The sequence below is a fragment of the Lasioglossum baleicum genome, chromosome 13, assembly GCF_051020765.1.
Source record: "Lasioglossum baleicum chromosome 13, iyLasBale1, whole genome shotgun sequence".
Lineage (NCBI taxonomy): Eukaryota > Metazoa > Arthropoda > Insecta > Hymenoptera > Halictidae > Lasioglossum > Lasioglossum baleicum.
This window is the reverse complement of record NC_134941.1, coordinates 9961138-9988450: the sequence shown is the minus strand read 5'-3', so window position 1 is coordinate 9988450 and position 27313 is coordinate 9961138. Positions and strand designations below refer to the sequence as shown.

The following is a 27313-nucleotide window of genomic DNA, read 5'->3' as shown; positions in this document are numbered from 1 at the left end:
TAACAAATATTTTTAATGCAACGTAAATGGTATCACAGGGTGAGTGCTTTGTAAATTTTATTTTTTTCTCAAGGTCATTTTTGCAAATGTATATTTTCTTTCTTTACATATTCTAGTTGACATTAAAATGCATTCAGAGATATTAACATTTATAAGAATTACACAATTTACAAGAGAAAAAATGTAAAAATAAATGTATATTTTTTTTCTTTACATATTCTAGTTGACATTAAAATGCATTCAGAGATATTAAAAATAATATTTGCAAAGCATTCGCATCTTGTGGTACCATTTATGTTTTAAAACATTTGTTATGTCATCAAAAATAAAGGAGATATTTAGGTCTTCTCTCAATTGTCTTTTCTATAGAAAATAATTTAAAGAATATTCTTCCGAACATATCACTACCTTTCCATTTTTTTCCAGGAGGGATACTTCAAAAGCGGAGCATTTGGAATAAAGTGGAGACATTTTATCAAGCAATGGCTTGGAGCGAAACAAATTGAAGATATTTCGTCGGTGTTCTACCAGGACTCTAAACAATTTTATGAAGAAATGAATCGGTGCCGGTAGAAACAAGGAAACCTTTCTATGAAGGAGATGAATCTATCTCAGTAGAGCACGGGACAAACCCCGTTGTCAGAGCCATGAAAATAGACAGCAGGCATCGAACCGGCCAGTTAATCCTACAAGTACCAGTCCGTAAATAAATCCCGACCTAAGAAGCTTTAAATTAACGTTGTCCAGCTTTCGTTCATCGAGGTAGATGACATGGCAGCGTGTGATTCACAGATGTCGGACGTAAGAGCACGTAGAGGTTCACGTGCACACCGGCCGGCGTTACGAAAACGACATCGGGGACGAAGGCGTGAGAATCACGTGGACGATCGGCGACCGATTCCACGGAGCATCGTGTAACGCACGATACACTCTACATACGCCTTTACATTATCGGAGGCTCGTGTCCCGCGAACACGATGCAACGCGATGCAACGCGGTGCAACAAGAGCCGGACGATACGCGTTGCATCGCAGCTGACAATGAGATCACTCGGGAAACGAACGGGGAAAGGCTAGCGGTCTTTAACCCATTTCTTCAGGGTCGCCTTGTTAGCGGTGTAGGTAGGTAGGTGTATGATCCGTGCAACTAATGGGGAACAGGAACTGCGGAGACTTGCGTAGATCTGCGTGACTATCAATAATTATTTTTTTGCAACGCGAAAAATCAAGGGCTATTAACACTAAACCTATCACCGGTCAAAATGACCGGTTTCAGATTTTTTATTTTACGATTATTGATTTAATAAAAATAATTTCATAAGATATGACTGTATAGGTATCTTTAGTAGAGCATATATTACAATAGGAGCTGCATAAATAAAATCAATCTTGTCATTTTTATAAGGGAACATGTAACAGTTACTTTTAAGGCTCGGTAGGTTTAGTGTTAACTCCTTCATAGTAACCGTTATGCCAATCAGCAAAATTTTCGAAAATGTTCGATGTACTTTATAGTTTGAACGAATATTTTTATGCCTCGATATAATCCAGAATGTATATTCTCGAATATTGTTGTATATTCTGGTATATTCTTGTATCGTCTTGAATATCCTGGTATATTGTTATTATATTCCGAATTTCAATGAACATTTATTATATTCTATTATATTCTGGTGTATTCTAGAATGTAAATTACGCTATGTCCGTATCGAAGCAGAGTGTTTGTTTATTCGTTAAAAAAACAAGAAGGCGACAAAAAGTTGCTCGACGTTGCTCCAGTGTGGACATAGCATTAGACTGTCGGTAAGAAAATAAAAAATTGTTCGTCGGCGTTTATGAAGGTAATAAAGCTAGAGAAGTTATAGGCAATAATCCAGAAAATACCGGAGCGGTTTAGTATGATTTATCTGTATCATCCGGTCCTCCTTTTTTTGTGTCTCGGTTACGCCAAGTTTACAGTATCTTTTTACGATTTTAATTGTCGAGAGCCGTATCGATTTATTGCACGCAAGCATATCTGATAACGTAGCGCCGTAAGAGGATGATTAATAGATTAGCGCAAGTGAAGTGGCGAATTTTTTAATGACAGATCACTTCGCACTGTCGCCGACTCACCATACTAAACATAGATAGCAACATACTGAACTCCTGCACGGAAAATCGTGTTCTAAAACATTTTTTCTGTTATTCGATGCAGAACTTCATTCTCCGTGGACTCGATATTATCTTTATTATCTTGTTGATTGGTGAGAGCACGCGCGAAGATAATGTCTCCGCCAATAAATCTATCTTGATATTATATAATAACAATAATCTCTTTATCAATTATAATAAAACAATACGATGGCGGCGTTGAGTTCATAAAAATGCTAAGAGTGATCATGTAAGAATGATATAAGTAGACTGCGGATCTTTATGCAAAATGAAAATTGTCTGCATCGATTGCAAGAAACAGTTATTTCTTCCCTTAATGATTTTAATAGAGGAGAAATCTGACATCTTCAACTTTTTAAATTTTTCAACAATTTCGAATATCATCTACTCAATCTTACATGTAAATGCATAAAAATCCGTAGTCCAGGTATAACGTAAAGAAACAGCAGATTCGAAAAGAAAAAATATTAATTTGGTAATTAATGAATAGTTCGGTAGTTTGAATAGCAATATATATTAATAACAATTAGGCGAATGAAGTATGACGATACGAATAAGAGTGCTTCGAGCGAAACTTCATTCGAGAGTCGGGCGAATCAACTCGTCCTCGTTGTTAACCGGTTGAACCTAGATTCTCACTATCGATTCAATCGATCGATCGCTATCTACCATCAAAATATTCTTCGATCGCTTCTGTATGATCGATCATTAAAGGGTCTCTCGGAAATTATTAGCTTCCATTAATCCGTCCCCCCTATCGAAATCATACGATCCATTGACAGCTGGGAGTGGCCGACAAACGCTTTCATTATCAGCGGATTTCGTACATTTTCGTCAGCGGAATAGATCAAAATATACGATTTAACATATGCAATCACAACATGTCAACACATTCAGAATTTTTCAGATTATTGGTCTCATACAATCAACAGCTTAAAAACAATTGTCATAAAAGTAATTGATCATCAATTTACCTTTATGCTACTTACGCCTCCCAGAAAAGGTTTTTTTAATAATATGCACACGTTTTAAATAATAAAAACTTTATTACAAAAAAAACTGAATACAACAAATTAATTTTTTATTAAAAAGTTTCGGCGCCTCCCAGGTTAGAAACCGCTGATGTAAGGTGTAAACTTCATATTATCAAGTAATTAATAATAATGATTAATATAACTCTGGTCGTTTGTACAAAAGACCACTTAAAGTTTCTTTTAAAGCTGGAACAATCCCAGATAGCACTGAATATCTTGTGTTACAAAACAGTACGTCTTAAAGACGTCTTCAGATGTATTTTAGACGTATTTTAGGCGTTTTTTTAGACGACTCTCCAATAAGACGTCTTTTATTTATCAGACGTAAAAATGACGTCTCCAAATAGACGTCTTTTTAAGACGTAAGACGTTCAGACCTAAAAACGACGTAAAACAGACGTCTATGAGATGTCGGGTGCTATCTGGTATGTGAAATCTATTGTCTAGAATTTCCTAAAACTAACAGAAGATTTATATTTATTTTATACCTACACATTCATGATTACAAGAAGAATATATGCCCAACCAGCACACATCGTCTCATAGATGTCTGTTTCATGTCGTCGTCCCGTCTGAACGTCTATGTCCCAAAGATACGTCTTTTAGTCGCCAAAAAGATATCTTTATGGAGACGTTGTTTTCACAGCAGAGGGTGAACGTCTTTCAGCTGTCTCATTTCAGTCGTAAATGCAACGTCTCCATAAAGGATATCTTTTTGGCGACTGAGAGACATTTTCCGGAGACGTTGTTTTTCCTACGCCGCCGGTAAAGAGTGGGGTGGAGTAGGGGGATACAGCTTCTAAGGAAGAACTTTTTTCTGTGCACTTTTTCGAAAAAAGAGCTCTGCATGCTAATCCGCAATAATACAGAGAGTATTTCAACGCAAAGAGCATTTGGAAAAAGTGTACAGAAAAAAAGTTCTTCCATAAAAATGTACACTTTTGTTGTTTACAAAGTTCCAAGAGCCAAATCCAAAAAAGGGCTCTGTACGGGACCCCGCAATAATGCAGAGAATATTTCAACACAAAGAGCATAAAAAAATATTGCTTCTTCGCGAAATGCGTCTTACCCGCGTGATCGAAAAAATCAAGCTGTTTCATATATTCTCTGTCAGTGTCTTTCCTGCGAGAAACATATCTGCTTCTCTGTCTTCGTAGTTCACCCCGAGTGGCGCTGTTGAAGTTACTATTTTTGGTCCGGCGCACATGGTCGACACCGGTCGACACCAGGTTTAGAGAAGTGTCTAATTGTATTAGTGTATTGTAATAGTGATAATTTATCCGACGAGTGTATATTTACAAAAGTAAGTACTTCCATTGCTGTTATTTGTTACCGTTAGTGTCTTTTGCTGATGCCCTTCCGCTATATTGCGCTATATTCGAAGTTTACTATGGGGTTGGCAAGAAAGTCAAAGAAAGTACTTTCGGTATTGTAAGGGGGTAGACTGCTTTTTCCAGGATTGCAAGGGTGCGGGATTGCAATTGATTGCAATCCTGGAAACGAGTCTACCGCCCTAATGTGTAAATAAGTGTGAAGTCAAAAAATGAACAAAAATTGGTCATATTTCCATTCCTTCATTCTATTTGCTATTTTTCTAAATATATTCTTTAATTAAATATATTTACGTCGTAATTACATATATGTTTAAATTAGTCTCTAAATTTTACCATACTTTTCAATTCTTAGAATATATACACACAAATGGAGATGCCTACAAATACATGGACCGTTGTCCAATTTTTGGCGGACGGAACGGTAGAAGCGGTGCTAAATAGTTGGCTGGAAGGCGACAAATGTTATTGGCCACCGGTACACAAATCAAAATTGAGCAACGCAATCCAACAATGTGAACTGCCTCAACCTTCGTGGGAGCACTTTTCTGTAAAGATCTTCAAAAACAGTACCTTTGGTAAGTTAAAGTAGTTACACACCATACATGTATAATTAAAATAATAATTATATAATGCTTCTAGACGGCTACACGAAGACTAGAAGAAAAGCAAAGGAGGCCGAAGAGACCAATGACTTGTTTAATAAATACACTTAAAGTAGCTGACGTTTATCTTTCATTTTCATTAAATTAACAGAATGTGATATGCTACATAACAATTTTTTATTTTAGGCAGCAGAAGTGCACAATACGGGGGGCACAACAGCTACAACTTTGCCAGGAAAGTCTAGGTATCATTATGACTGACGTGCTGGCATGGCAGTCTGCTATAGCTGATTGGGCCGGAAGGGCAAAAAACCGTTTGCAAATTATCGAACGGCCAGCCTTGTTATATGTAATTATCACCCTTATTTTAATATTATTATTATAATGATTATTCATGTGCAAATTAATAAACAAAGATATTCTTATTCAAGGTGCAGCGGAGAAAGCCAAAGTGGACGGCAGCCGCAAGAAACATGAACAAAGCGAGTGTGACCAAGTGATTTTAATTTCAATATATCTGTGGTTATCAGGAAGAACGCCGCATGTCACATATACTTCCACTTTCGATCACTAATACTTTGACATAGGAGGTTGGTTAAATTGCATTGTTGTCTGAGCCTTCCAAACGTGTTTCCATGACTTTTTTTCTGGTAAATATGTACAGTAGCGGACAAAAGTGTAAGACCGCTCTAAAGAAGACGATAACTTTTTTAATATTTTACTATACGATTTGAACTTTTTTGGGAAACTAGAGCAATTAGTTTACTAAAGGACGCGAAAAGAAATTTTTTCAAAAATTGCAATTGATCGGAATTGTTGAAAAAATACTAAAAGTTGATTGTTTATTTAAACATATCCTGAAAATTTCGTCAAAATCGGTCGACGTTGCAATGAGCTACAAACGTTTAAAGATGGTAAAAATTGCAGATTTTCGGCAATAAATCGTGAAAATCTGCAATTTCTACCATCTTTAAACGTTTGTAGCTCATTGCAACGTCGACCGATTTTTACGAAATTTTTAGGATATGTTTGATTGACACAGATCTACACAAAACGTGTTTTTTAAATTTTCAATATAGGTCCACATAAAATAATTAAAAAATCAACTTTTAGTATTTTTTCAACAATTCCGATCAATTGCAATTTTTGAAAAAATTTCTTTTCACATCCTTTAGTAAACTAATTGCTCTAGCTTCCCAAAAAAGTTCAAATCGTATAGTACAATGTTAAAAAAGTTATCGTCTTCTTTAGAGCGGTCTTAAACTTTTGTCCGCTACTGTAAATCCTATACTCTAAAGTCTAAAGCTCAATGAATGCATAAACTTGAATTTTTGAAATTGTGACATGCGGCGTTTTTCCTTACAACCACAGACATTATCAGTAATATTTTATTTTAATTTTTATATTTTTTAATTTTAGTATACAGGGTGAGGCGCCAGAAACAGGCCCCCTGAATAAGCATTAATCAGATATTAGTAGCTTTTTTGTAGATGGACGCGTAAAGGACATGTGAAGGTCAACTTAATTTTTTTAAATGGAATGAGGTATTTTTTAATACATCAATGATGCAGCTGGACCTATGTATGTCGAAAAGTTAATAGTTCAGGAGATATTTCAATTTAAATAACTCTAAAATACCATTACTGTCGTACTAAGACGTTACATAAGTAAGTAAACACTAACGTCTTAGTACGACAGTAATGGTATTTTAGAGTTATTTAAATTGAAATATCCCCTGAACTACTAATTTTTCGACATACATAGGTTAGTACTTTTTTATAACGAATGTCCAGCTGCAGCATTGATGTATTAAAAAATACCTCATTCCATTTAAAAAAATTAAGTTGACCTTCACATGTCCTTTACGCGTCCACCTGTAAAAAAATAATACACTACATAATGTACCCCTTCAGACCATGCAACTTCTGTATACAAAACTTTTTCGTGCAACGCATACTTTGGAAGTTATTATAGGTGTGCAAGTTGCGTGGACCACCCTGTATACTGATTCTGATGTTTCAACTGTATATTTTATTCAATTTTTATATTTTAATTTAAGTGTATTAATTTTAATGTTTTAAGTGCGTGATATTGTATTTTAATTTTAATACTTTATTTCTAATATATTAATTCTAATGTTTTAAGTGCGTGATATTTTATTCTGAATGTAGTATTTTATTTTACGCATACTTTGGAAGTTATTTATTGGTGTGCAAGTTGCGTGGACCACCCTGTATACTGATTCTGATGTTTCAACTGTATATTTTATTTCAATTTTTATATTTTAATTTAAGTGTATTAATTTTAATGTTTTAAGTGCGTGATATTGTATTTTAATTTTAATACTTTATTTCTAATATATTAATTCTAATGTTTTAAGTGCGTGATATTTTATTCTGAATGTAGTATTTTATTTTACGCATACTTTGGAAGTTATTTATTGGTGTGCAAGTTGCGTGGACCACCCTGTATACTGATTCTGATGTTTCAACTGTATATTTCTTTTCAATTTTTATATTTTAATTTAAGTAAATTAATTTTAATGTTTTAAGTGCGTGATATTGTATTTTAATTTTAATACTTTATTTCTAATATATATTAGAATTTAATATATTAATTTTAATGTTTTATATATATTATTTTATATATATTTTTATTTTATAAATAGTACATATATTATTATAATAAACTATTTGTTCGTTTACTTTAAACTATTATCGTAAATTGATTTTTCCCTCCCACTCCCTTTTCGCATAAATACGTCTCTCTAACAAGCTCAAGAGACTTCTGAAAGTCGCCTAAAAGATGCCCGACAGAGTCGTGGAACATGTCTCTACAATGCCTGAAACACGACTAACAGTCATTCTCAAGACCACTTTAAGACAGGCAACTTTGTAACAAACGACCTTCCGGAGCCCTTGTAGAGACTTTCCGGAGACATTCGCAGACATCTTTCAGACATTTGAATGTCTAGCGGCAGACATCTTTCTGCTATCTTTGAGCTGTATCTGTGCTGGTTGGGTGTATAGTCAGTGAAGAAAAATATATTTTATACATAATCACTTTTTAAAAGTAAGCGATCAGTTTAGTTCGACTCTGTATGTAATTAATTCTTGTTTCACCAGCTGATATTATTTCCCTCTTCCTTCTAAAAAGCAGAATCAAAAGGTTTCTTAAGTGTTCGTAATATAGAATCGTTTCCTGGGTTCAATTACTCACTTGACCCGACTCTGTTAACGCTAGTCTTCGTATTAGATCGCGTCGCGAAAGCTACACGCGAATTTAAATGCGCACGCGAACTGTGGAACAATCGAGAAACGATATCCATTCGATGGAAATATTTTGAGTCCTAAAAAATATAAAGAACAATGAAATATAGAAAGAACAATTGCATTGAAATCTCTGTGTCCGGTACTGCACTTCGTACTATTTCTTAGCCCATCAAATATTAAACACTGTTGATATTGAAATAGTAAAAACTTGTAAGTCGCGTTCCTGTTCATCATTCAAATTTTCGCGCCTAGAACGAACTGCTACTCAGCCGGTAACTGGCGTTGGAGAAAGAATATTCGTCCGTATTATCGGCCACATGTGTATGTGTAGTTCTGTACGATAAAGTGGAAGGTTAAACATGGCGACGTGGAGCAGACTTTTGTTTTCTACTGGACAAAAGTTCTTCAAACCCAATGGATTATTGTTGAAAACAGTGCCAAAAAACGGTAACTTTGAATCGTAGAAACAAAATCGCTACGGTATCGTGTGTTAGTTTCACGGACAAAGCATCATCGCCGAAAGCGATGCTGTTTTGTTATGCAACTTTCTCTGTATATACGATCTATTCAAAGTAATCGTTCGTTTAGTATTGTTGCCCCATTAATTGCCATATTTATCCAGTCTCGTATTGCGACGACGCTTTCGCCTGAATTTTTCATAGCACCCGACAAATAATAACAGGAAATTCAGGGGAGAGTGTCGTCGAAATGAATTGCTAAACCATAATAGGTTATAATAACCGGTAACATTTACAGTAGTTTGGTAAAAATATGATGATCTTTGCCACTTCGTTCGTTGTCCAATGTTTATATTCATATAACAGTTGAGCATCTATTATGTTAACACGAAACCTACCGTCACCAGCCAAATCACCGGTGTTAGATTTTTTATTTTACAATTATTGAAATTCTAAACGTGTTTCCGTGGGAATTAATTTAATACAATTTTTTATTCCAGTATGCATTATTATACAAATCGCACAAGATATAAATAAATTTAATTTTGTTAGTTTTATAATACAATACACATCAGTTACTTTTGATAGTCGGTAGGTTTTGTGTCAAAAAACAGCAAACAATTTCAGATATATAGAGAGAAGCTGCGATTATTAATTTGTAATTGCTGTCTGAAAACGATTAACACTATTTAGATGTACCAAATGGGGTCAAAATCACTTGCTCCTGATTTGTTCTTTTAGAAATATTAAAATTATAAATATGCTTATTCTGAAAACAAAACTGGTACGAAATCTATATAAATGAAATTCTATCATTATTATTATGCAGATTCCGTTTAGTGCTTGGTAGTTCTATTAGTGATAGTGTTATATTCTATTTGGACAGTCGAGACAGAAATTGACTTCAAATTGGTTCAGACATCAATAGTTGAATTTAATTTAAAATTATAGAAATAAATATGTAGACTTTTGTGTAATTATGATGAGGCTTAATGCGAAATATATATCCAAGAGTAATGTGATTAGAGAAGACAGCTTAAGTTCATTTATTTTTTCGCAGTTACTGTAAGATGTATGAGCGAGCATCGAACAATGGTTGTGGAACCATCGAATTACCAATGGCACAAACTAAAGGACTGGTTTCACTTTTACTTCTTCGTTGGACTAATACCAATCGCTGTTCTTGTTAGCACGGTTAATACTTTTATAGGGCCAGCTACATTGGAACCAATTCCAGAAGGCTATATCCCAAAGCAATACGAATATTATAGGGTAAGGAAAGCTGACATTTTAATTATACTGTATAAGAGAGTTGAAATGATTACAGCATGACCTGTTTATTTTACAGTCGCCTATCACCAGATTCATTGCGAAGCACTTCAGCCCGAACCAGCAACAGGAGTACGAGAAACTGCTTCACGTAATGGTAACAGGTTGGGAGCTTGGAGAAATGAGACAATTGGAATACAAAGTTCAGAAACTAATCCGAGAGAACCAGGACTACAGATACTTCAACTTCCAGCAAGACTACCTGGGTATAGATATTCTACGACAGAGAAAACGACTGGAGTACGATGAAAGTCACCAGTGAAACTGCTCTGTTTTGTATATCAGGTGCTTTCTTGTTCATGCATACTATTCATTTGATGAAATGGGATGTCGTATAGATCATGTGGTATAATGTTAGTTTAATAAAGGAAATTGTAAAAAGGATTATCGTTTAATCTTGTCTTTTATTGTTTTTCAATGAGTTTGATCCCAATTTAAATCCTACTATATGATCCTTACTTCAGCGATAAATAATGCTGAGGGGAACAAGGACATGGATATTAACACTTTACCTACCGAAACCTATTAATAGGATTTTCAATAATTGTGCTGTACCAAAAGAAAGCATAGAAATTTTCTTTTACATTACAATCTTAAATGAAAGTATTAGATGACGTTATTGAGGCTGACTTGTTAGTTCAAAATGAAAATTGCTGTCACTGTTGAAGGCTTCATTAAAAAATGTTTAACCATAAACCATAGATTTTCCAAAATTATGCAATAATTACCGGTTGGGTGTTAAAATAAAAAAGAATGTACTAGTGCAAGGTCAGAAGACGTATCGCTTATTATCGCCTTAGCATCGCCACCTCCTTTTTCGCGGCGGTTTGTATCCCCTGGTAAGTACCAGACGCACATGAAAGCAAGGAGTTATCCGACAAGAACAGACTTATGCGATTTACGGGGAGCGACAAGGACAGCTTCTCCGCTCTCACTCATCTATCAAATCAATCGATTATTTATTAATTACTCGCTTTAGCTTCTCAGCAACAATTTATAAACTACAGCGATTGGAGGATATGAGACAGACCATCTGTTACTTTCACGTATACGTTCTGATTGGATTTTGTTAGTTGCTAAATAGTTATTAACCATTTTCCGCACCTCTGTTCAGAAATGAACTCAAAAATATTGACTCCACCTTATAAATAAATTATTTTCTGACTTCCCAGACATGACTTGTGAAGATAAGAAGCTAGAATAGACCTCTAGCAACAATCCAGTAGCAATTTTGTATAGATCTGTCGCGTATTTAATTAGTTATTAACAATTTTTGCATAGGGTACTTGTTTTTCCAATGCCCGTAATGTGTAAGACAAGGAGAGGTTGAGTGTGCGACAAGGATAGATAGAGAAACAGTGGCGCCATCTGTGGGACGGATTGTGAACTAATGTTCCCAATCCTTCCATGTGTAAGACAAGGACAGATAGAGGAACAGTGGCGCCATCTGTGAGGCAGGATTGGGAACTAATTTCCCCTATCCCTCCCATGTGTAAGACAAGGACGGCGATGATGTGCGACAAGGACAGAAGAGGCCTCGCTCGTGCCACCTCCTTCTTCGCGGGTTCTAATCTCCTGGTACTCACCAGGGCGTAGTAGTAGGAGTATACGAAAATAAGGAGGTATCCGACAAGGACAGACTTATGCGATTTACGGAGAGCGACAAGGACAGATATAGACCGCTCTCACTCTCAAGTGGCACGAGTGAGTCTCGCTCTGTCCTTTTCCCATACTCAGCCTCTCCTTGTCTTACACATTACGGACATAGGAAAAACAAGTAGCCTCTGCAAAAATTGTTAATAACTAATTAAATACGTGCCTGATCTACAAAAAATTGCTACTGGATCGTTTCTAGAGATCTATTCTAATCTTTTCGATCATAAATATTCAGACATTATGTCTACAGACTGAGAAAACAATTTATTTATAAGATGGTGTCAATATTTTTCACCTCATTTGTGGACAGAGGTCCGGAAAATTATTAATAACTATTTAACAACTAACAACATCCATTGAAAAACTATTTGTGAAAGTAGCAGGAGGTCCACCTTGTATTCCCCAATCGCTAAAGTTTATAAATTGTTGCTGTGAAGCGAATAATTAATGAATCATCGATTAAATTGATGGGCTGGTGAGGCCGGCCATTGCTGCCGTTGTCTGATACCTCCTCGCATATCAGGTGCTCCTGGTAATACCAGGAGATTCTAAGCGCCGCAGAAGCGTTTACACATACGGAAAATTAGTTCACAACTCGTCCCAGAGATGGCGACACTGTCGCGCCACTCTCTCTATCCTTGTCGCACATTCAACCTCTCCTTGTCTTACACATTATGGGCATAGGAAAAAGAAGCACTCTCCGCAATAATTGTTAATAACTAATTAAATACGAGCCGGATCTACAAAAAATTGCTACTGGATCGTTGCTACAGGTCTGTTTTAGTTTATTCCATCATAAATCTTCACAAATTAGGTCCGGAGAGTGAGAAAATAATTTATTATTAAGATGGTGTCAATATTTTTCACCTCATTTCTGGACAGAGGTCCGGAAAATTGTTAATAACTATTTAAAAACTAACAACATCCATTGAAAAACTATTTGTGAAAGTAGCAGGAGGTCCACCTTGTATTCTCCAATTGCTAAAGTTTATAAATTGTTGCTGTGAAGCGAATAATTAATGAATCATCGATTAAATTGATGGGCTGGTGAAGTCGGCCATTGCTGCCGTTGTCGGATACCTCCTCACATATCATGTGCTCCTGGTAATACCAGGAGATTCTAAGCGCCGAAGAAGCGTTTTACACATCGGGAAAATTAGTTCACAACTCGTCCCAGAGATGGCGACTGTCGCGCCACTCTCTCTATCCTTGTCGCACATTCAACCTCTCCTTGTCTTACACATTACGGGCATAGGAGAAACAAGTACCTTCCGCAACAAATGTTAATAACTAATTAAATACGGGTCGGATCGACAGAAAATTGCTACTGGATTGTTGCTAGACCCCTAGCATTTTATTTTAAATATTTTCTAACTCCTTAATCATCATTCGTGTTCAGCACTGCTTTCCAGTAAAATTTCATTTTCTTCGAAATATGTTACGGCATCTTTTTAGAAGCATTAAGATGGACATGCATTTTGACATAGAATTATAAACATTCTGTCTAAATTCCAGTTTTCTAGCAGCCAGAATAAAATACTGGATCTAACAAAAGGATCAATATTGATCTCGAAGAATTTGTGTGTGTTCAGAAATAAGTAAAAGGAAACTAATAGGTAAGGATTGAACCCTTGTGCCGATTGTTCGAAATCTGTCAATTGATAAATCCAATACAAAACTTTGCAATTTTGTTTAGTTTCTTCGTGAGCTAAAATACTTGTCTCGATAAATAAAAAGTATTCTAGGTGTGCTACCCGGAGATTTATCGCTGGATAGGTTCTTTGAATTATATTCGGGTGACAGGTAGGCTGGATTATAATACTTTATTTATGGTACATATAAACATTTATCGTTACAATTCACGACTACCTTCCTCCTCGGTGATCGCCTACTCTCGGGGTCTGGCGTTCGACCCGCGGTCGCCTACCCCATTCTCGCCGATAGGGTCCTTCCCCCTCTCACTGGTCTCCTCTTCGACCAGCTCCTATCTCCACACTAGGGAAATCCCTTTAGGGTGAGCGCATACTAGAGGGTCTCGAGAAGGCCGCGGAGCTTTGCTCTCCGTCTACCTGCTAGAGATTTGTTGCCGCATGGACTCCTTGCTCCCTTCCTCCAAGGCCCCTGCGGTCCGCGGCCTTCCCGCGACCATCTAGTATGCGCTCACCCTTACTATACATATTTCTCTCTTGCTCACTCTCGCTCACTCTTGCTCTCACTCCGTCTCTCTCTTTCTCTAACAGTGACACAATATTTACAATTCTTAGGGGTTTTTTGTGGGGGGTGGTGGCGGCGTATGTACAATACTCGGGTGGGTTAAAATCGCGACGATTTCCGGTTCCTGTCGAACTTGTCACATCCCCGGATAAGTGTACACGCGCAGCTAATTAACGTTTATACAATCGGGGTCGTGTTTCGCGCGTGCTGTTTCATTAGACTGCGGATCCCGATGCGTCGGCTAATGGGAAATCGTCGATCGAAACGGAGACACAGAGTGCAATGGGTAGATACAATTTCTTCTTCCGACTTTGGAAGAACCGCAGGCGAAAATAACTGTGCGAACAAACATCTGTCAAATCGCAAAATTACGTTGCAAACATAATTTGCGAAGTTGATATTCAAATGGAAGTACGCCATTGATACGCATCATCGTGCAAAACTATTTTTCCATATCCTGAAGCTCTTAGGGCGCGATCAATCCTCGAACTTGTGATGTAATTATTCTTTATGCAAGCTACTGCTCCGTTTTTCAAGAGTCTTCTTACAATTAGTGTTAACAGCCCTAGCGAGTCTGTTAGTAACCGAATGTCAAAAACATGGTTGGATGGTGATCGTGATGCAGCACAGTTGGGATCGAAAGTAATGTTGCTCTCGCGGCCAATCAGTATGAAGAGTTAACAAAATATTAGTGAAACCATCTTGGAAAGATTTAGATAAAGAAAATTGAAGAGTAGTAGAAATATGTAGGAAAACAAAATAGAAAATGAATTCTATGTAATCCAATGCTAAAGGGAAATGAATGCAAAAATTTCGAGATCAAAATTTCGATCGTAGATGTAACAATTTTCGGTTGACCGTAGTCCAAGGTAAAGTAATTACTTTCGATCTCTCTCTCTGTTTCGCTATCGTGGCCGAAACCGTTCCGGGCTCCCGACGTATCACGACGATGCAGTCTACTGCTGCCTGTTGTCGTAATCCTGTCCTTGGAAAAAATAGTTGGACCAATATACGAGGTTGAAGAGGATGAACGCGAGAGGGAAGGCGCGTCGTGCGATGAAGTCGATCCTCGCGCTGCGCGTTTCGGGGCAGGTGAAACAGCTGCGGGGTAGCAGACCCCAGCAGCATCGCTCGTTATTCGGGAATGATGGTCGATTTTCCGCCGAGGTGGGCAGCGATGGTGTTGCCCTGCGAGATGTGATGGGCGACGGTGTGGGCGACGGGAATGGGGATGGCGATGGGGACGTTGACGGTGAGGATCTTCCCGAGCTCTTCAGGTATGTTCGTCCGTTCCTCAAGGAGCTTCTCGGCTGCAAGCTGCCGACGTTGTGCAGCGACGGAAACGATGCTGACCCAGGTTCGCCTGGATGACTATGGAATCGTAGCTGACGGTGGCCCGACTGAGCCAGGTGTTGCTGTTGCTGTTTCTCTTCCTCTTCTTCCTCCTCCTCTTCCGGCTGTCGTTGTACGTTGTGATGGTGGTGACGGTGGTCAGGCTTGTAATGATAGTGTTGGTGAACCGGTTGCCGGTGGCGTGAAGGATGGTGTGATCTAGCGTTGGTGTTTGGGGTGGTTGTTGTGGTCGTAGTTGTGGGGTACTGGTGGTGGGAATGACTGCGTTCCACGTTCCTCAATCCGAGCGCTTCCTCGTCGACGTTTACTCGTCCTCCCCCTCCTTCCGGAACAGGTAACTCGACCAGTACGTGAGGTTGAAGAAAGCGAATACGATAGGGAAGAATATCCGCGATATCACGTTGATGCGCTTGGACTTCGTCGGGAACTTGGATAGCCACCGTTTTTTTCCGTGGTTGCATGTGTAATTCGCACGGTTGCATCCGGTCCACGGACATGGTGTCCTCCGGCTGGCGGACCAGAGGTTTCTGAAAGCAGAGCCCGGCGATAGACAACATTAGTCGGCGAATTACGAGAACATTTGCTACACCGGTAGTTGTAGTTCGCGAGCTTCGAAGGATTTAGTACAGGGCTGCTGACGGCAAGGGAACGTGTTCTGCGCCAGCTGACTGAGTTTATTGATCATTGTTTCATTAATTGTTCAACAATTTTAGGTATTTCTGTCCGAATTCTGACTGAATTCGTCACAATTGGCTTGTCTGACTTGTGTGAATATGTTGCCTTTTTTAAATTTAAAAAATTTTTAGAAGAGGGACTTGTGAAAGTTCCGAAGCGAACAATTCGAAATTCAGAAATAATATATAATAACATACCGTCAATTAAACCACTAAATACTAATAATAATTTCGAAGGTTTCTCGTGGGACTTGGAATAAACGAAACACGTTCGAGTTGCAATAAAAACGTTTATTTTATTTTTGCTACAATTGTTGTGATGTGCATTTCATGACGACACCACAGTATTTCTAGATATTGTGTTATAAAATCTGTGTAAACCTTTAATTGTTAGATGTGAACTTTGTATGTATAATATGTATAATCATTCACCTGGAAGGAGACCTGAAACAAATTATTACATTTAATTAAATACATGGTGCATATTCATGGTCAAAATAAAAAAAATTAATAAATAAATTACATGTACTTCGAATGACATTACCTTATGCAAGTGATCTGCCTCAATCTGTCTTCATTCGTATATGTATTTGTAAATATCATTTTTCTTTTGTTTCCTATTATAATACGTTAAGTTTATTAAATTTTTTATTTCTTCCAGTGAATAATATTTTCAATATTACAAACGAAATAATAGTTACTCGAAAAACAGCCCGTGGGTGGTTCGAAATAAAGATCTATCTCGTCGACGTTCCATTATTACATTGAATCAATTAGCAGAAATCAGGAAACATAAAATTGCTGTCAACGTTCAAGCATTAAAATACAATAAGGGGGTAATACGGAAAATAAAGTGTTATATTTACAAATCAAGAATCTCTTATTCATGAAACGTGTTGACAATCTGTTTCGTGTTGGGGGCGCTCCCGATTAACAAACATAAATGAATGATTATTCGAGCAAGTTTCATTTCGACTATTTATACCGGGTCGCTTCGTTCAATTTTTCTACGTATAAACCTTTTGATAAAGAACTCAACACTCGTGATTCTCTGATAGATATATTCCTTTCCTGTTTCAACTTATTACATATCTTAAACTACATAGAGAAACATTTTGTACTTATAATAATATTACACAGTGAACACACTAAAAAATTACTAAAAATCATATAATATCGGTCCGAGAGTATTCGGGAATTGAAAATATTCTTACCTTTCCTGTTAACGTTGCGATTTTGAAGTCATAGAGCAGATTCGGTATTTATACATGTATACATATTACATGTATATTTAACGTGTAATATCCATGGAATATACATACATACACATTTACACGTGTGTCAGTGTATTTGTATGCGTGCGTGTACATTCTCTTATATCGCGTTTCGATAGTTCTTTTATACGTATAATGTATTCTTTGAAAAAAGAATCTCCATCGATCGAGTTTTATTTCTTAATTAAATTCACCCTGCTAAGATTTCACAGCGACGTGTATAGTGTTTCACGCAATATTCGTGTCTCTCCTATCGGTGCTTCTTATTAGGAGAATCCGACTTAAAAACGAAACAAGAAACAGCGGTCGAAGGAAACTATACTTTTAAGCGCGTCTCGAAACAACAATATGCTTCCATTCTTTTTTTTTTTTTGGTGCTGTTCGTTTCTCTTTTTGGAAAAATTGCGAAGCCGCAAATCGTAGCTTTAGAGAAACCGTATCGAATCAATAAATAGCAACTCGCAACTACATTGTTACATGTGAATGGCGTATTATGTAAGTAGTGTCTAACGATGCGTTCGTAGCGATCCGCTAATCGTCGAGTGTCGTGTACGCTTCTTAAAAAAAAAGACCTAAAAATCATCGACACGTGCTACAACGTGGTGCCACAGCTTAATTCTTTTTTTAATAAAGCGTTTCTCTAGAAACTCTCTCTCTCTCTCTCTCTCACACGCCCCTAATCGACCGATTCCAGTGCAAATCTTCTTCTTTTGTTCGAACAAAGTCGCGAGGGCTAACAGTGCAAACAAAAATCTAACATAAATTCTCAACGCGTTATTCTTGATCAAATTTTCAGTAACAACCATTTCAATTTTATTCCGAAAATTCACTAACATAATGACTAGACTGCGAATGCTTTTGCAATTTTTGTAGACGAATTTTAAGGAACTCGAATCATATAAAATTTTAGATCTGAAATAAATTAAAATCGTACTGGATTCTGTCGTATTTGAAAATTTTCAAAAGCCATAATTGCATAAAGATCTGCGTTCTAATAATGACTCTTCCTTAGTTCTTTAACTTTTCGAACATTTTCAGTAATAATAATCTCACAGATTTCTCGCTGGATTTGAAATAAATAAAACGTAACTCGTACTAGACGCGCTAAGGATTGCATAATACATATTTTTTGGTAACAATAATTTCAACTATTTAATCTCATCATTTGTTTAGAATACATTGTAAATGCTAGTAATATAAATACTGAACAATGGAATTGAAAAAGAGAAATACTTTTCTGTCAGCCCTCGTGCACTTGGTCAAATCGAGTCTCAGAATTTTCATTGTTTTTTGAAAAAGTACGTGCAAATCGTCGAGTAGAACAAGTGTAGCCAATCAGCACTGGACGTTAAATCGAATCCTTCTGTTCCAAGATTACAGAAACGATCTGCAAGAAAATTAAGGAACACAAGCCATCCTCTCTATCGCAAGCTTCTTTCTTTTCTTTTTTCTCTTTCTTTGTTTTTCTTGGAATAATTCCATCAGTTCCACTATTTTTGATACAATTTGTTGCATAATACGAGCACGGTGAATAATAAACGGGTCACTTTATTTTTCGAAATATGTACTCCATCAAACATCTTCAACAGTTCAATGTCGAACAGAAAATACTTTTTATTTGACAATTCGAGGGTATAAACTGAAAGTGGTCACTTCTATATTCAACTCCATCGCTCCGAATGGAAATAATAACTGATAAGTTGTGCACGTTGCATACTTGAAATACTATTCCATATCGTTTCTCGTAAAACAATATTTCAAATGTGTTTCGTATCGATTTCACCCAGCTCAGGCTGTAACGAATCGAAGCGCGCTAGAAACAGCGGTTGTAAGTTACAACAGAAAAATTATAATAAACATCAACGAGATTCAAGAATTCATCAAAGAATCAACATTTTCCTTTTTTTTTCTTTTAAATCAGATCGTTCATTTTCCGAGGCGAAACGTAATCGATCTACGGGGTCGTACGCGCAAAAATGGCCGCCGACGGCGTAAACGAATGCTTTTGATTATCCCGTGTGAAATATGGTTCCCGAGGTTAAAATCTCTCTTACGATCTCGTAACGACTAAACCCTAGAATCATTAGAATTAATCTGCGTTCCGCGCGTCTCTCCGTCCTCGACACAATTGGCCCACGGCAAAGCACAACAACACGGTTGTTCCAATCTCTCTCTCTCTTCTGTTTGCTTTTCATTTTCTACAATTTAAAAAATCCCCGGCGTCCCAGCCCCGACGGTTTGTATTTCTATACTTCAAAATCGCCGTTCTCACGTCCCCACGGTGTGTCGTGGACACCAAAAACGGAAGAAACAAAGTTATACGGATATATATCATCTTCGATTCGTTAGATCCTTTGTTTTTTTTGTTCTTTTCGCTTTTTATTCACCTTTTTTTTTTTGTTCGTTACTTCGGCTAGATTTCGTAAGATGATAACGGTGGGATTGGGGTCCGCGCCAGGCTTGTTTCATTGCAAATCGTTGCGCAAGTTGATCTTGTTTATCTACGATCTCGATCGATCACTGTGTGATCATTCTATCGAATTTTTCAAGGTTTCTCTAAGCAATTTCGTGGAGGCCTGCTCATTGAATATATTGTAAAAATGTTCAGTTGACTCAATTTTCAAGAACGTGGGAAGAGTCAAGAGACAACGAAGTACGGAATTTTCTAATTGAAGAATACGAAGTCTCACGGGAACGGCAGGTCAGAATTGCTTGATGATTAACCCCTTGTTCTTGAACCTGATCATTATGTTTTTGTTTCGTATCGTTCTTCTCTAATGTGATAAGCCTGCGAATTTTACAGGAGCATTTTCTAGAAACTGATTCCAAATTGAGAAACAACAGAACTCGTCGGAATGACAAATGCAGTTCTATAATTCCCACAACAACTTTTGTCTAGTTGCAAGAAAAGAAGTCTCGAATACATTAAATATTTTCTAACTCGTTAATCATCATTCGTGTTCAGCACTGCTCTCCAGTAAAATTTCATTTTCTTCGGAATATGTTATGGCATCCTTTTAGAAGCATTAAGATGGACATGCATTTTGACATAGAATTATAAACATTCTGTCTAAATTCCAGTTTTCTAGCAGCCAGAATGAAATACTAGACCCAACAAAAGGATCAATACTGATCTCGAAGAAGTTGTGTGTGTTCAGAAATAAGTAAAAGGAAACTAATATGCAAGGATTGAACCCTTGTGCCGATTGTACGAAATCTTTCAATTGATAAATCCAATACAACTTCGTAATTTCGTTTAGTTTCTTCGTGAGCTAAAATACTTGTCTCGATAAATAAAAAGAATTCTAGGGAAATCTCCCCGTTACATTTCGCGAGAGAATTTTGAAAACAATCATCAGGTACAATTCACTGTGACAATTTTATCCGATCGGGATTGAAATGTGGATAATCTAGAACGACACTTTCGGTTTTATCGAAGCCGTTGGTGCAATTCTATCACTGTGATAATTTTATCCAATTAATGGGAATAACAGGAAAGAAGAAATTCCGTAAATTCGGGATCTCGTCGTTCCCCCCTTCGTTTTTCACAATAGCGTTCTGAGACAACCTCGAGGCGGTGCCCGATCCCGGAACGGTACCTTCCCGTGTACCAACAACATATAAAAACATGAAGGTGATTGCCTGGTTCTGAATTACGAAGAATGAACGTGATACGCATATATCGTCGCGAATTAATTAAGTTTACGGGTGTCGTTTACGCGACCAGTCCGGCGACTCGTTTCCTCTTTACCATTCCGTCGACGTCACTCTCGCTCTCTCTCTCTCTATATATATTTCTCTCTTGCTCACTCTCGCTCTCACTCCGTCTCTCTCTCTAACAGTGACACAACGTTTACAATTCTTAGGGGTTTTTTTGTGGGGGATGGTGGCGGCGTAGGTACAATACTCGGGTGGGTTAAAATCGCGACGATTTCCGGTTCCTGTCGAACTTGTCACATCCCCGGATAAGTGTACACGCGCAGCTAATTAACGTTTATACAATCGGGGTCGTGTTTCGCGCGTGCTGTTATCATTAGACTGCGGATCCCGATGCGTCGGCTAATGGGAAATCGTCGATCGAAACGAAGACACAGAGTGCAATGGGTAGATACAATTTCTTCTTACGACTTTGGAAGAACCGCAGGCGAAAATAACTGTGGGAACAAACATCTGTCAAATCGCAAAATTACGTTGCAAACGTAATTTGCGAAGTCGATATCCAAATGGAAGTACGCCATTGATACGCATCATCGAGCAAAACTACTTTTCCGTATCCTGAAGCTCTTAGGGTATGGTCAATCCTCGAACTTGTGATGTAAATATTCTTTATGCAAGCAACTGCTCCGTTTTTCAAGAGTCTTCTTACAATTAGTGTTAACAGCCCTAGCGAGTCTGTTAGTAACCCGATGTCAAAAACATGGTTGGATGGTGATCGTGATGTAGCACAGTTGGGATCGAAAGTAATGTTGCTTTCGCGGACAATGAAGTATGAAGAGTTAACAAAACATTAGTGAAACCATCTTGGAAAGATTTAAATAAAGAAAATTGAAGAGTAGTGGAAATACGTAGGAAAACAAAATAGAAACTGAATTGTATGTAATCCAATGCTAAAGGGAAATTTATGCAAAAATTTCGAGATCAAAATTTCGGTCGTAGATGTAACAATTTTCGGTTGACCGTAGTCCAAGGTGAAATAATTACTTTCGATCCTCTAACCCGTAACTTCCATTTTCCCTAAATGCAACACTATCGGCGCGATCGTGTCCCAAAGTGGTTATTTTCGACGGCGGCCTTTCGAGTTCGCGATCTACAGATTCTACGTCTACGGGGAACATGATTGAACGAACCCTCCACTCGACGCACCGTTCTCCTCTACAAGTTTCGCCTAGAAAAAGATTGTGTGGGACTCGCACAAACATCCGCAGTCTAGGCAACATCCTCTGCGGTGACGGCACGCAACGCACGTAAAAACTTCTCGCGAGCCCGGCGAAAAATCGATCTCGGCGCGGCTACACCTCCGTTTTATTTCACGATAAGAATACATATATATAATTAATCAGCATTAAAGTGGTTTTATGTCAGTCGTTATTGAGCAGGACGTTATACTGATCCGACATTGCGCTATACGAACGAATCTGACGAATGAGCAAAATCAAAGGCGTGCGTACGCGGCGTTCAAAAACCGATGCTGTTTGAGAACTCTTTTCTCATCGTCCTCCCCCCGAAAACGCGGCGCTCGCAAAACGAACGGCGGCGTTTCGTCCGCGAACACGCGCTTCATCATTATAATTATGTACCCTTCTTCCTTACTCTGCCTCTCTCTTTTTTTTTTGTAATTCTTTTGAATCATTCCTCTAAACCTTATCGAACTAGAATCGGTGGCGAACAACCGAGGACAAACAGTACAGATAAACGAGAAATTCGTTCGCCGAGAATAAAAAAGAAAACGGGAAAACAAGAAAACGAACAAATATCCGCGTGCCAGAACCAAACGGAAGAATGGGTCTCTGGAGACCCGCGAAAATGATAATACAACGTCACATATTACATACATGCACACACTCTCACACATACACGCACAACCGCGAAGATGGAAGATTCGTTTCTCTCGATGGACTCGACTCGTCGCGGCGGGTCTCTCGGTTGTACAATGGCAACAAACAATGAAACATAGCACGCATGCGGAAACGAAAATTCATTCCCTTTTTTTTAAATTCCTCCCCTCGTTCTTTTCCTCCCTCACTCTCTCGCTCTTGCTCTCTTTTTCGCTCTCTCTCTCTCTCCCTTTTTTTCTCCTCTGACTCTCCCGTCTTCGTTAAATTGCGACACACTCTTTTTTTCCGGGATTTTCTCGTCGTTTTGCATTTTTTTACGGTTTTGTTTTGGATTTTCAAGGGTATCGACAACACACTCGCAATACGCTTGCTCTCTCGCGCGGGAGATGTAAAGCATCCCGCGCGCCTAACGAGTCGGTGAATCATCATTCAGTCCGTCCTTCGTTTTCTCCTTTTTTGCGATTTTTTTGCCTTTTCACCTTTCTTCGTCGTACCTCCCGACCTACTACTATACGCTTGAACGATATCCTCAGTCTCGACTGGTCAATGAGCAATGCGAAAGGGGTCCCGACTGACCCGGGACCCCGAGAAATGTCCGGTTGGACACTTTTTTGTTTCTGTTTGTAATCTTGTGTTTCGTTTAATCTCTACTCGGTTTCGTTCGTCACGCTTGGTTCTGTTCGATTTTTGCTGTTAGAAAATTTGTCGAAATCGAAAACAGTGTGGCTCTCAAACACCCTAAACTCTCGCTGTGCCTGTAAGACTGAGGATCTTTCTCTCTTCTCTCCTATTCTCTCCCTCCCTCTAATCTCCCTGCCTCCCTCTTTTATACACAGGAATCATTGTTTCATTAACAATTTACTTGTCAATTATATTAAGTTATATTATTTATAAATTTATTCGCATGTAGTTCGTCAACAGGCCGTGGCTATACAGGGCCCACTACATTGGTTTTAATCCAGTGGCGCGCAGTCTCCCAAATATAATATATTTATATGTATATGTTACAGGTGGTGTGTAGTTACGTGTTTTTCTCTGTGTGTCTGTGTGGTTTGTCGTACAAGTGTAGTCTGTGTAGACGTGTGTGATTTTATAGTGTGGACGCTTATGATAACGTGCTCCCCCTCTCTCGCGGACACGAGTTTGCCCCGCCCTCTTACCCTCTCTTCTCGGAATGTTTGTTCGCTCTTACCCTATAGGCTCGTCGACTACTTGCTACTGTACCGAGCGTTGTTACATCATTGCGCATACCTTGGTCTTCGAATAGTCATCGAACTTCGGGCTCGAATTTGCGATCAGTCTACCGTTCCTCTTACACGCTGTACTCGCGAGTGTGTTGTGTGAGAATGGTCAGTTGGCTTGGCAAAGCGATCTGATTGGTGTATTATGCCCACTAGCTCCACCCACTGACACGCCTACTCTCGATATTGGCCAAGATAGTCATTAAATTGAACTGCGTGATGCATATTAAGGGCTGCAAAAGTGTCAAAGGTTGCCTCAAAACACTGACTGATCTTCAATAGCCCCTACTTGCGTTTAATCTCCACTAGCTCCGCCCCTTGACACGCCTCTACTCCCGCAATTGTCCTAGATGGCCAATTGTACGATGAAGAAAGAGTACAGGACAATGTGAGTATCAAAGATGAATCTGTTGCTCCATAATAGTAGCCTGATTGGTGTTTAGCAGCCCCCACCCCTCTCCAGACGCCATTAGCTCCGCCTCTTATCAGATAAAACTTTGCTGACCAACTTAACATCCCCACACAGTTGTGAACAGTCAGAACGAATCATGCCCCTCGCATCCATGAAGCATTACACAACATCATTCAGATGTTACACGTTCTGCCTCCCTCCCCCCGACTATCATGGACCATACGAAGTTTCTAGATGGAAGAAGCACGATTCGTTTCAGAACGGATGACTTAAAAGCTAGACTCAAGCTTTGCGAGTCGATTTCAGGCGCGATGGTTCCCTCTCCGTTAGCATACAGCTCAAGACAGTTGACGATCCTCTTTCGGGGATTCAAATATTTGTCGCCGGAGGTTCAAACGGCTTCCGGAAACGTTGATGGTGAACCACTTTGCGGAGGTTCTGCCTAGGATGATTGAGGTGAACCGAGACCCGAGTGTACTAATCTTTCGAACAAACCGACGTTAAGACAAAGAACAAACGGACGATCATCAGAGTTCAGCTATCAGTGCTGTCTTCACACAAGTAATTATTATAACGCGTCGCGCGGAACGTGACATTGAACTATGAAATACGAGAAGCTATATACGATCAAATATAAAAGATACGTAGCAGGCGAAAAAGTTAACAAGTGAATAGACTTCAAATCGAAGAGAAGCTAGTCAGCAACTAGATCCTACCCCTTAGGATCCGTTCGAAAACCCAGACAACCCACAGACAATAAAAATCATAGACTATAAAGAAAAAAAAAAAAATGCTCTCACCCGCGACTCGGCATCGGACGCAGGTGTTGGAGAGCCCGGTCTCGGCACACCAGATAGCCAGAAGTTTCGCTATCGTGGCTGAAACCGTTCCGAGCCCCCGGCGTATCACGACGATGCAGTCTACTTCTGCCTGTTGTCGTAATCCTTTCCTTGGAACAAATAGTTGGACCAATATCCGAGGTTGAAGAGGATGAACGTGAGAGGGAAGGCGCGTCGCGCGATGAAGTCGATCCTCGCGCTGCCCTTGTCGCGGCTGGTGAACCACCTGCGGGGTAGCAGGCCCCAGCAGCATCGCTCGCTTTTCGGGAATGATGGCCGGTTTCCTGCCGCGGTGGGCGGCGATGGTGTTGCCCTGCGAGACGTGGTGGGCGACGGTGTGGGCGACGGGAATGGGGATGGCGATGGGGACGTTGACGGTGAGGATCTACCCGAGCTCTTCAGGGATGTTCGTCCGTTCCTCAAGGAGCTTCTCGGCTGCAAGCACCTGCTGTCGCTGCCGACGCTGTGCAGCGACGGGAACGATGCTGACCTTGGCTCGCCTGGATGACTATGGAACCGTAGCTGACGGTGGCCCGACTGAGCCAGGTGTTGCTGTTGCTGTTGCTCCTCTTCTTCTTCCTCCTCCTCTTCCTCGTCCTCCTCCTCGTCTCCATCCGGCTGTCGTTGTACGTTGTGATGGTGATGGTGATGGTGGTGGTGGTGGTGGCGGTGGTGGTCAGGCTTGTAATGGTAGTGTTGGTGAACCGGTTGCCGGTGGCGTGAACGATGGTGTGATCTAGCGTTGGTGTTTGCGGTGGTTGTTGTGGTCGTGGTTGTGTGGTACTGGTGGTGGGAATGACTGCGTGCCACGTTCCTCAATCCGAGCGCTTCCTCGTCGACGTTTACTCGTCCTCCCCCTCCTTCCGGAACAGGTAACTGGACCAGTACGTGAGGTTGAAAAAAGCGAATACGATGGGGAAGAAAATTCGCGATATCACGTCGATGCGCTTGGACTTCGTCGGGAACTTGGATAGCCACGACCTCCAGCAGTTTTTTTTCTGTGGTTGCATGTGTAATTCGCACGGTTGCATCCGGTCCACGGACATGGTGTCCTCCGGCTGGCGGACCAGAGGTTTCTGAAAGCAGAGCCCGGCGATAGAGCAACATTAGTCAGCGAATTACGAGAACATTTGCTACACTGGTAGTTGTAATTCGCGAGCTTCAAAGGATTTAGTACAGGGCTGCTGGCGGCAAGGGAACGTGTTCTGCGCCAGCTGACTGAGTTTACTGATCATTATTTCATTTATTGTTCATTTTTACGCATTTCTGTCCGAATTCTGACTGAATTCGTCACAATTGGCTTGTCTGACTCGAATATGTTCCCTTGGGAATCCAGACATGAGCAACGGGAGCCCTGGGAGCACTCTGCTTTGCCCCTGATGGCAATCATTCGAAAGAAGTGGCAAAAGTGACTCGGAGAGGGCGTGGTTTCGTTGCTCTCGAGCTCCGCGGAGCCACACCAGTGCCCCACAGGGCAACCGTGGTCCATTTCTGGACTAGCATGTCTACCAGACTGCGGATAAGCTGTCTCGAACACTGACTTCTGAATTTTTATACAATTAAGCATGCATGATTAACTCGTGTAACTAAGTGTAATATTTTTTCACTGACTCGAAGGATCGAAACTTGCCATTTTTTGTGCTCCAGAAAAATTTATGCAAAAATCCGCAGTCCAGACATTACGATCCGTTCTCATATACCGAATACGATTAATCTACCAAAATTTTAGCCAAGACAAAAACATGCGAATTTCTTTTTAATGGCGGTGTATTCTGCTGGTCAAAAAACCTGAGCTCGAATTCTAGAAAATGGACATCAATCGACTCGTTCAAAAGCGAACAAGTGTTCCGAAATTCTGGCCAACAGTGTACACGTGTCGTTCTCAAAAAATGTTCAAAATTTTCATAACCGGA

General features: G+C 39.4%; 3 protein-coding genes and 1 long non-coding RNA gene across 15 annotated transcripts in view; 2 read left to right on the top strand and 2 right to left on the bottom strand.

Moving 5' to 3' along the window:
- The first annotated feature begins 3754 nt into the window (after positions 1-3754).
- LOC143215109 (uncharacterized) lies at positions 3755-7986 on the top strand. Of its 2 annotated transcripts, XR_013010289.1 has the most exons (5): positions 3767-4490; positions 4874-5096; positions 5161-5235; positions 5310-5472; positions 5555-7986. It is a non-coding gene; the product is annotated as an uncharacterized LOC143215109 (long non-coding RNA). The 2 variants fall into 2 exon arrangements; XR_013010290.1 differs by lacking the exon at positions 5161-5235 and having other exon boundaries at positions 3755-4490.
- A 695-nt stretch (positions 7987-8681) lies between these two features.
- On the top strand, positions 8682-10566 carry Nd-sgdh (NADH dehydrogenase (ubiquinone) SGDH subunit). The gene is made up of 3 exons (XM_076436908.1): positions 8682-8842; positions 9914-10125; positions 10202-10566. The coding sequence occupies exons 1-3, from the start codon at positions 8755-8757 to the stop codon at positions 10442-10444; spliced, it is 543 nt and encodes a 180-aa protein (XP_076293023.1). The 5' UTR covers positions 8682-8754; the 3' UTR covers positions 10445-10566.
- A 2494-nt stretch (positions 10567-13060) lies between these two features.
- LOC143215230 (uncharacterized) lies at positions 13061-16976 on the bottom strand. The gene is made up of 2 exons (XM_076437187.1): positions 14003-16976; positions 13061-13845 (listed from the first exon to the last, which is right to left on the bottom strand). The coding sequence occupies exon 1, from the start codon at positions 15960-15962 to the stop codon at positions 15009-15011; it is 954 nt and encodes a 317-aa protein (XP_076293302.1). The 5' UTR covers positions 15963-16976; the 3' UTR covers positions 13061-13845; positions 14003-15008.
- Positions 16977-19710: 2734 nt separating this feature from the next.
- Positions 19711-27313, bottom strand: part of Gluclalpha (glycine receptor alpha 1) — a 62134-nt gene continuing 54531 nt past the window's right edge. For 6 of the 11 annotated variants that reach the window (XM_076437174.1, XM_076437175.1, XM_076437173.1 and 3 more), the window contains one exon: positions 19711-26476. In XM_076437174.1, the coding sequence (XP_076293289.1) occupies positions 25482-26476 (995 nt within the window). In that variant the 3' untranslated portion in view covers positions 19711-25481. The remainder of the gene's footprint in view (positions 26477-27313) is intronic. The other 5 variants (XM_076437179.1, XM_076437182.1, XM_076437181.1 and 2 more) reach the window with 2 other exon arrangements.

Bases quoted from the DNA above. Each gene is read 5' to 3' on its own strand.
- Nd-sgdh (XM_076436908.1), top strand. From the start codon at position 8,755: ATGGCGACGTGGAGCAGACTTTTGTTTTCTACTGGACAAAAGTTCTTC. The intron at 8,843-9,913 runs GTAACTTTGAAT...ATTTTTTCGCAG, and splicing joins GAAAACAGTGCCAAAAAACG to TTACTGTAAGATGTATGAGC. The intron at 10,126-10,201 runs GTAAGGAAAGCT...TTTATTTTACAG, and splicing joins AGCAATACGAATATTATAGG to TCGCCTATCACCAGATTCAT.
- LOC143215230 (XM_076437187.1), bottom strand. From the start codon at position 15,962: ATGTTGTCTATCGCCGGGCTCTGCTTTCAGAAACCTCTGGTCCGCCAG.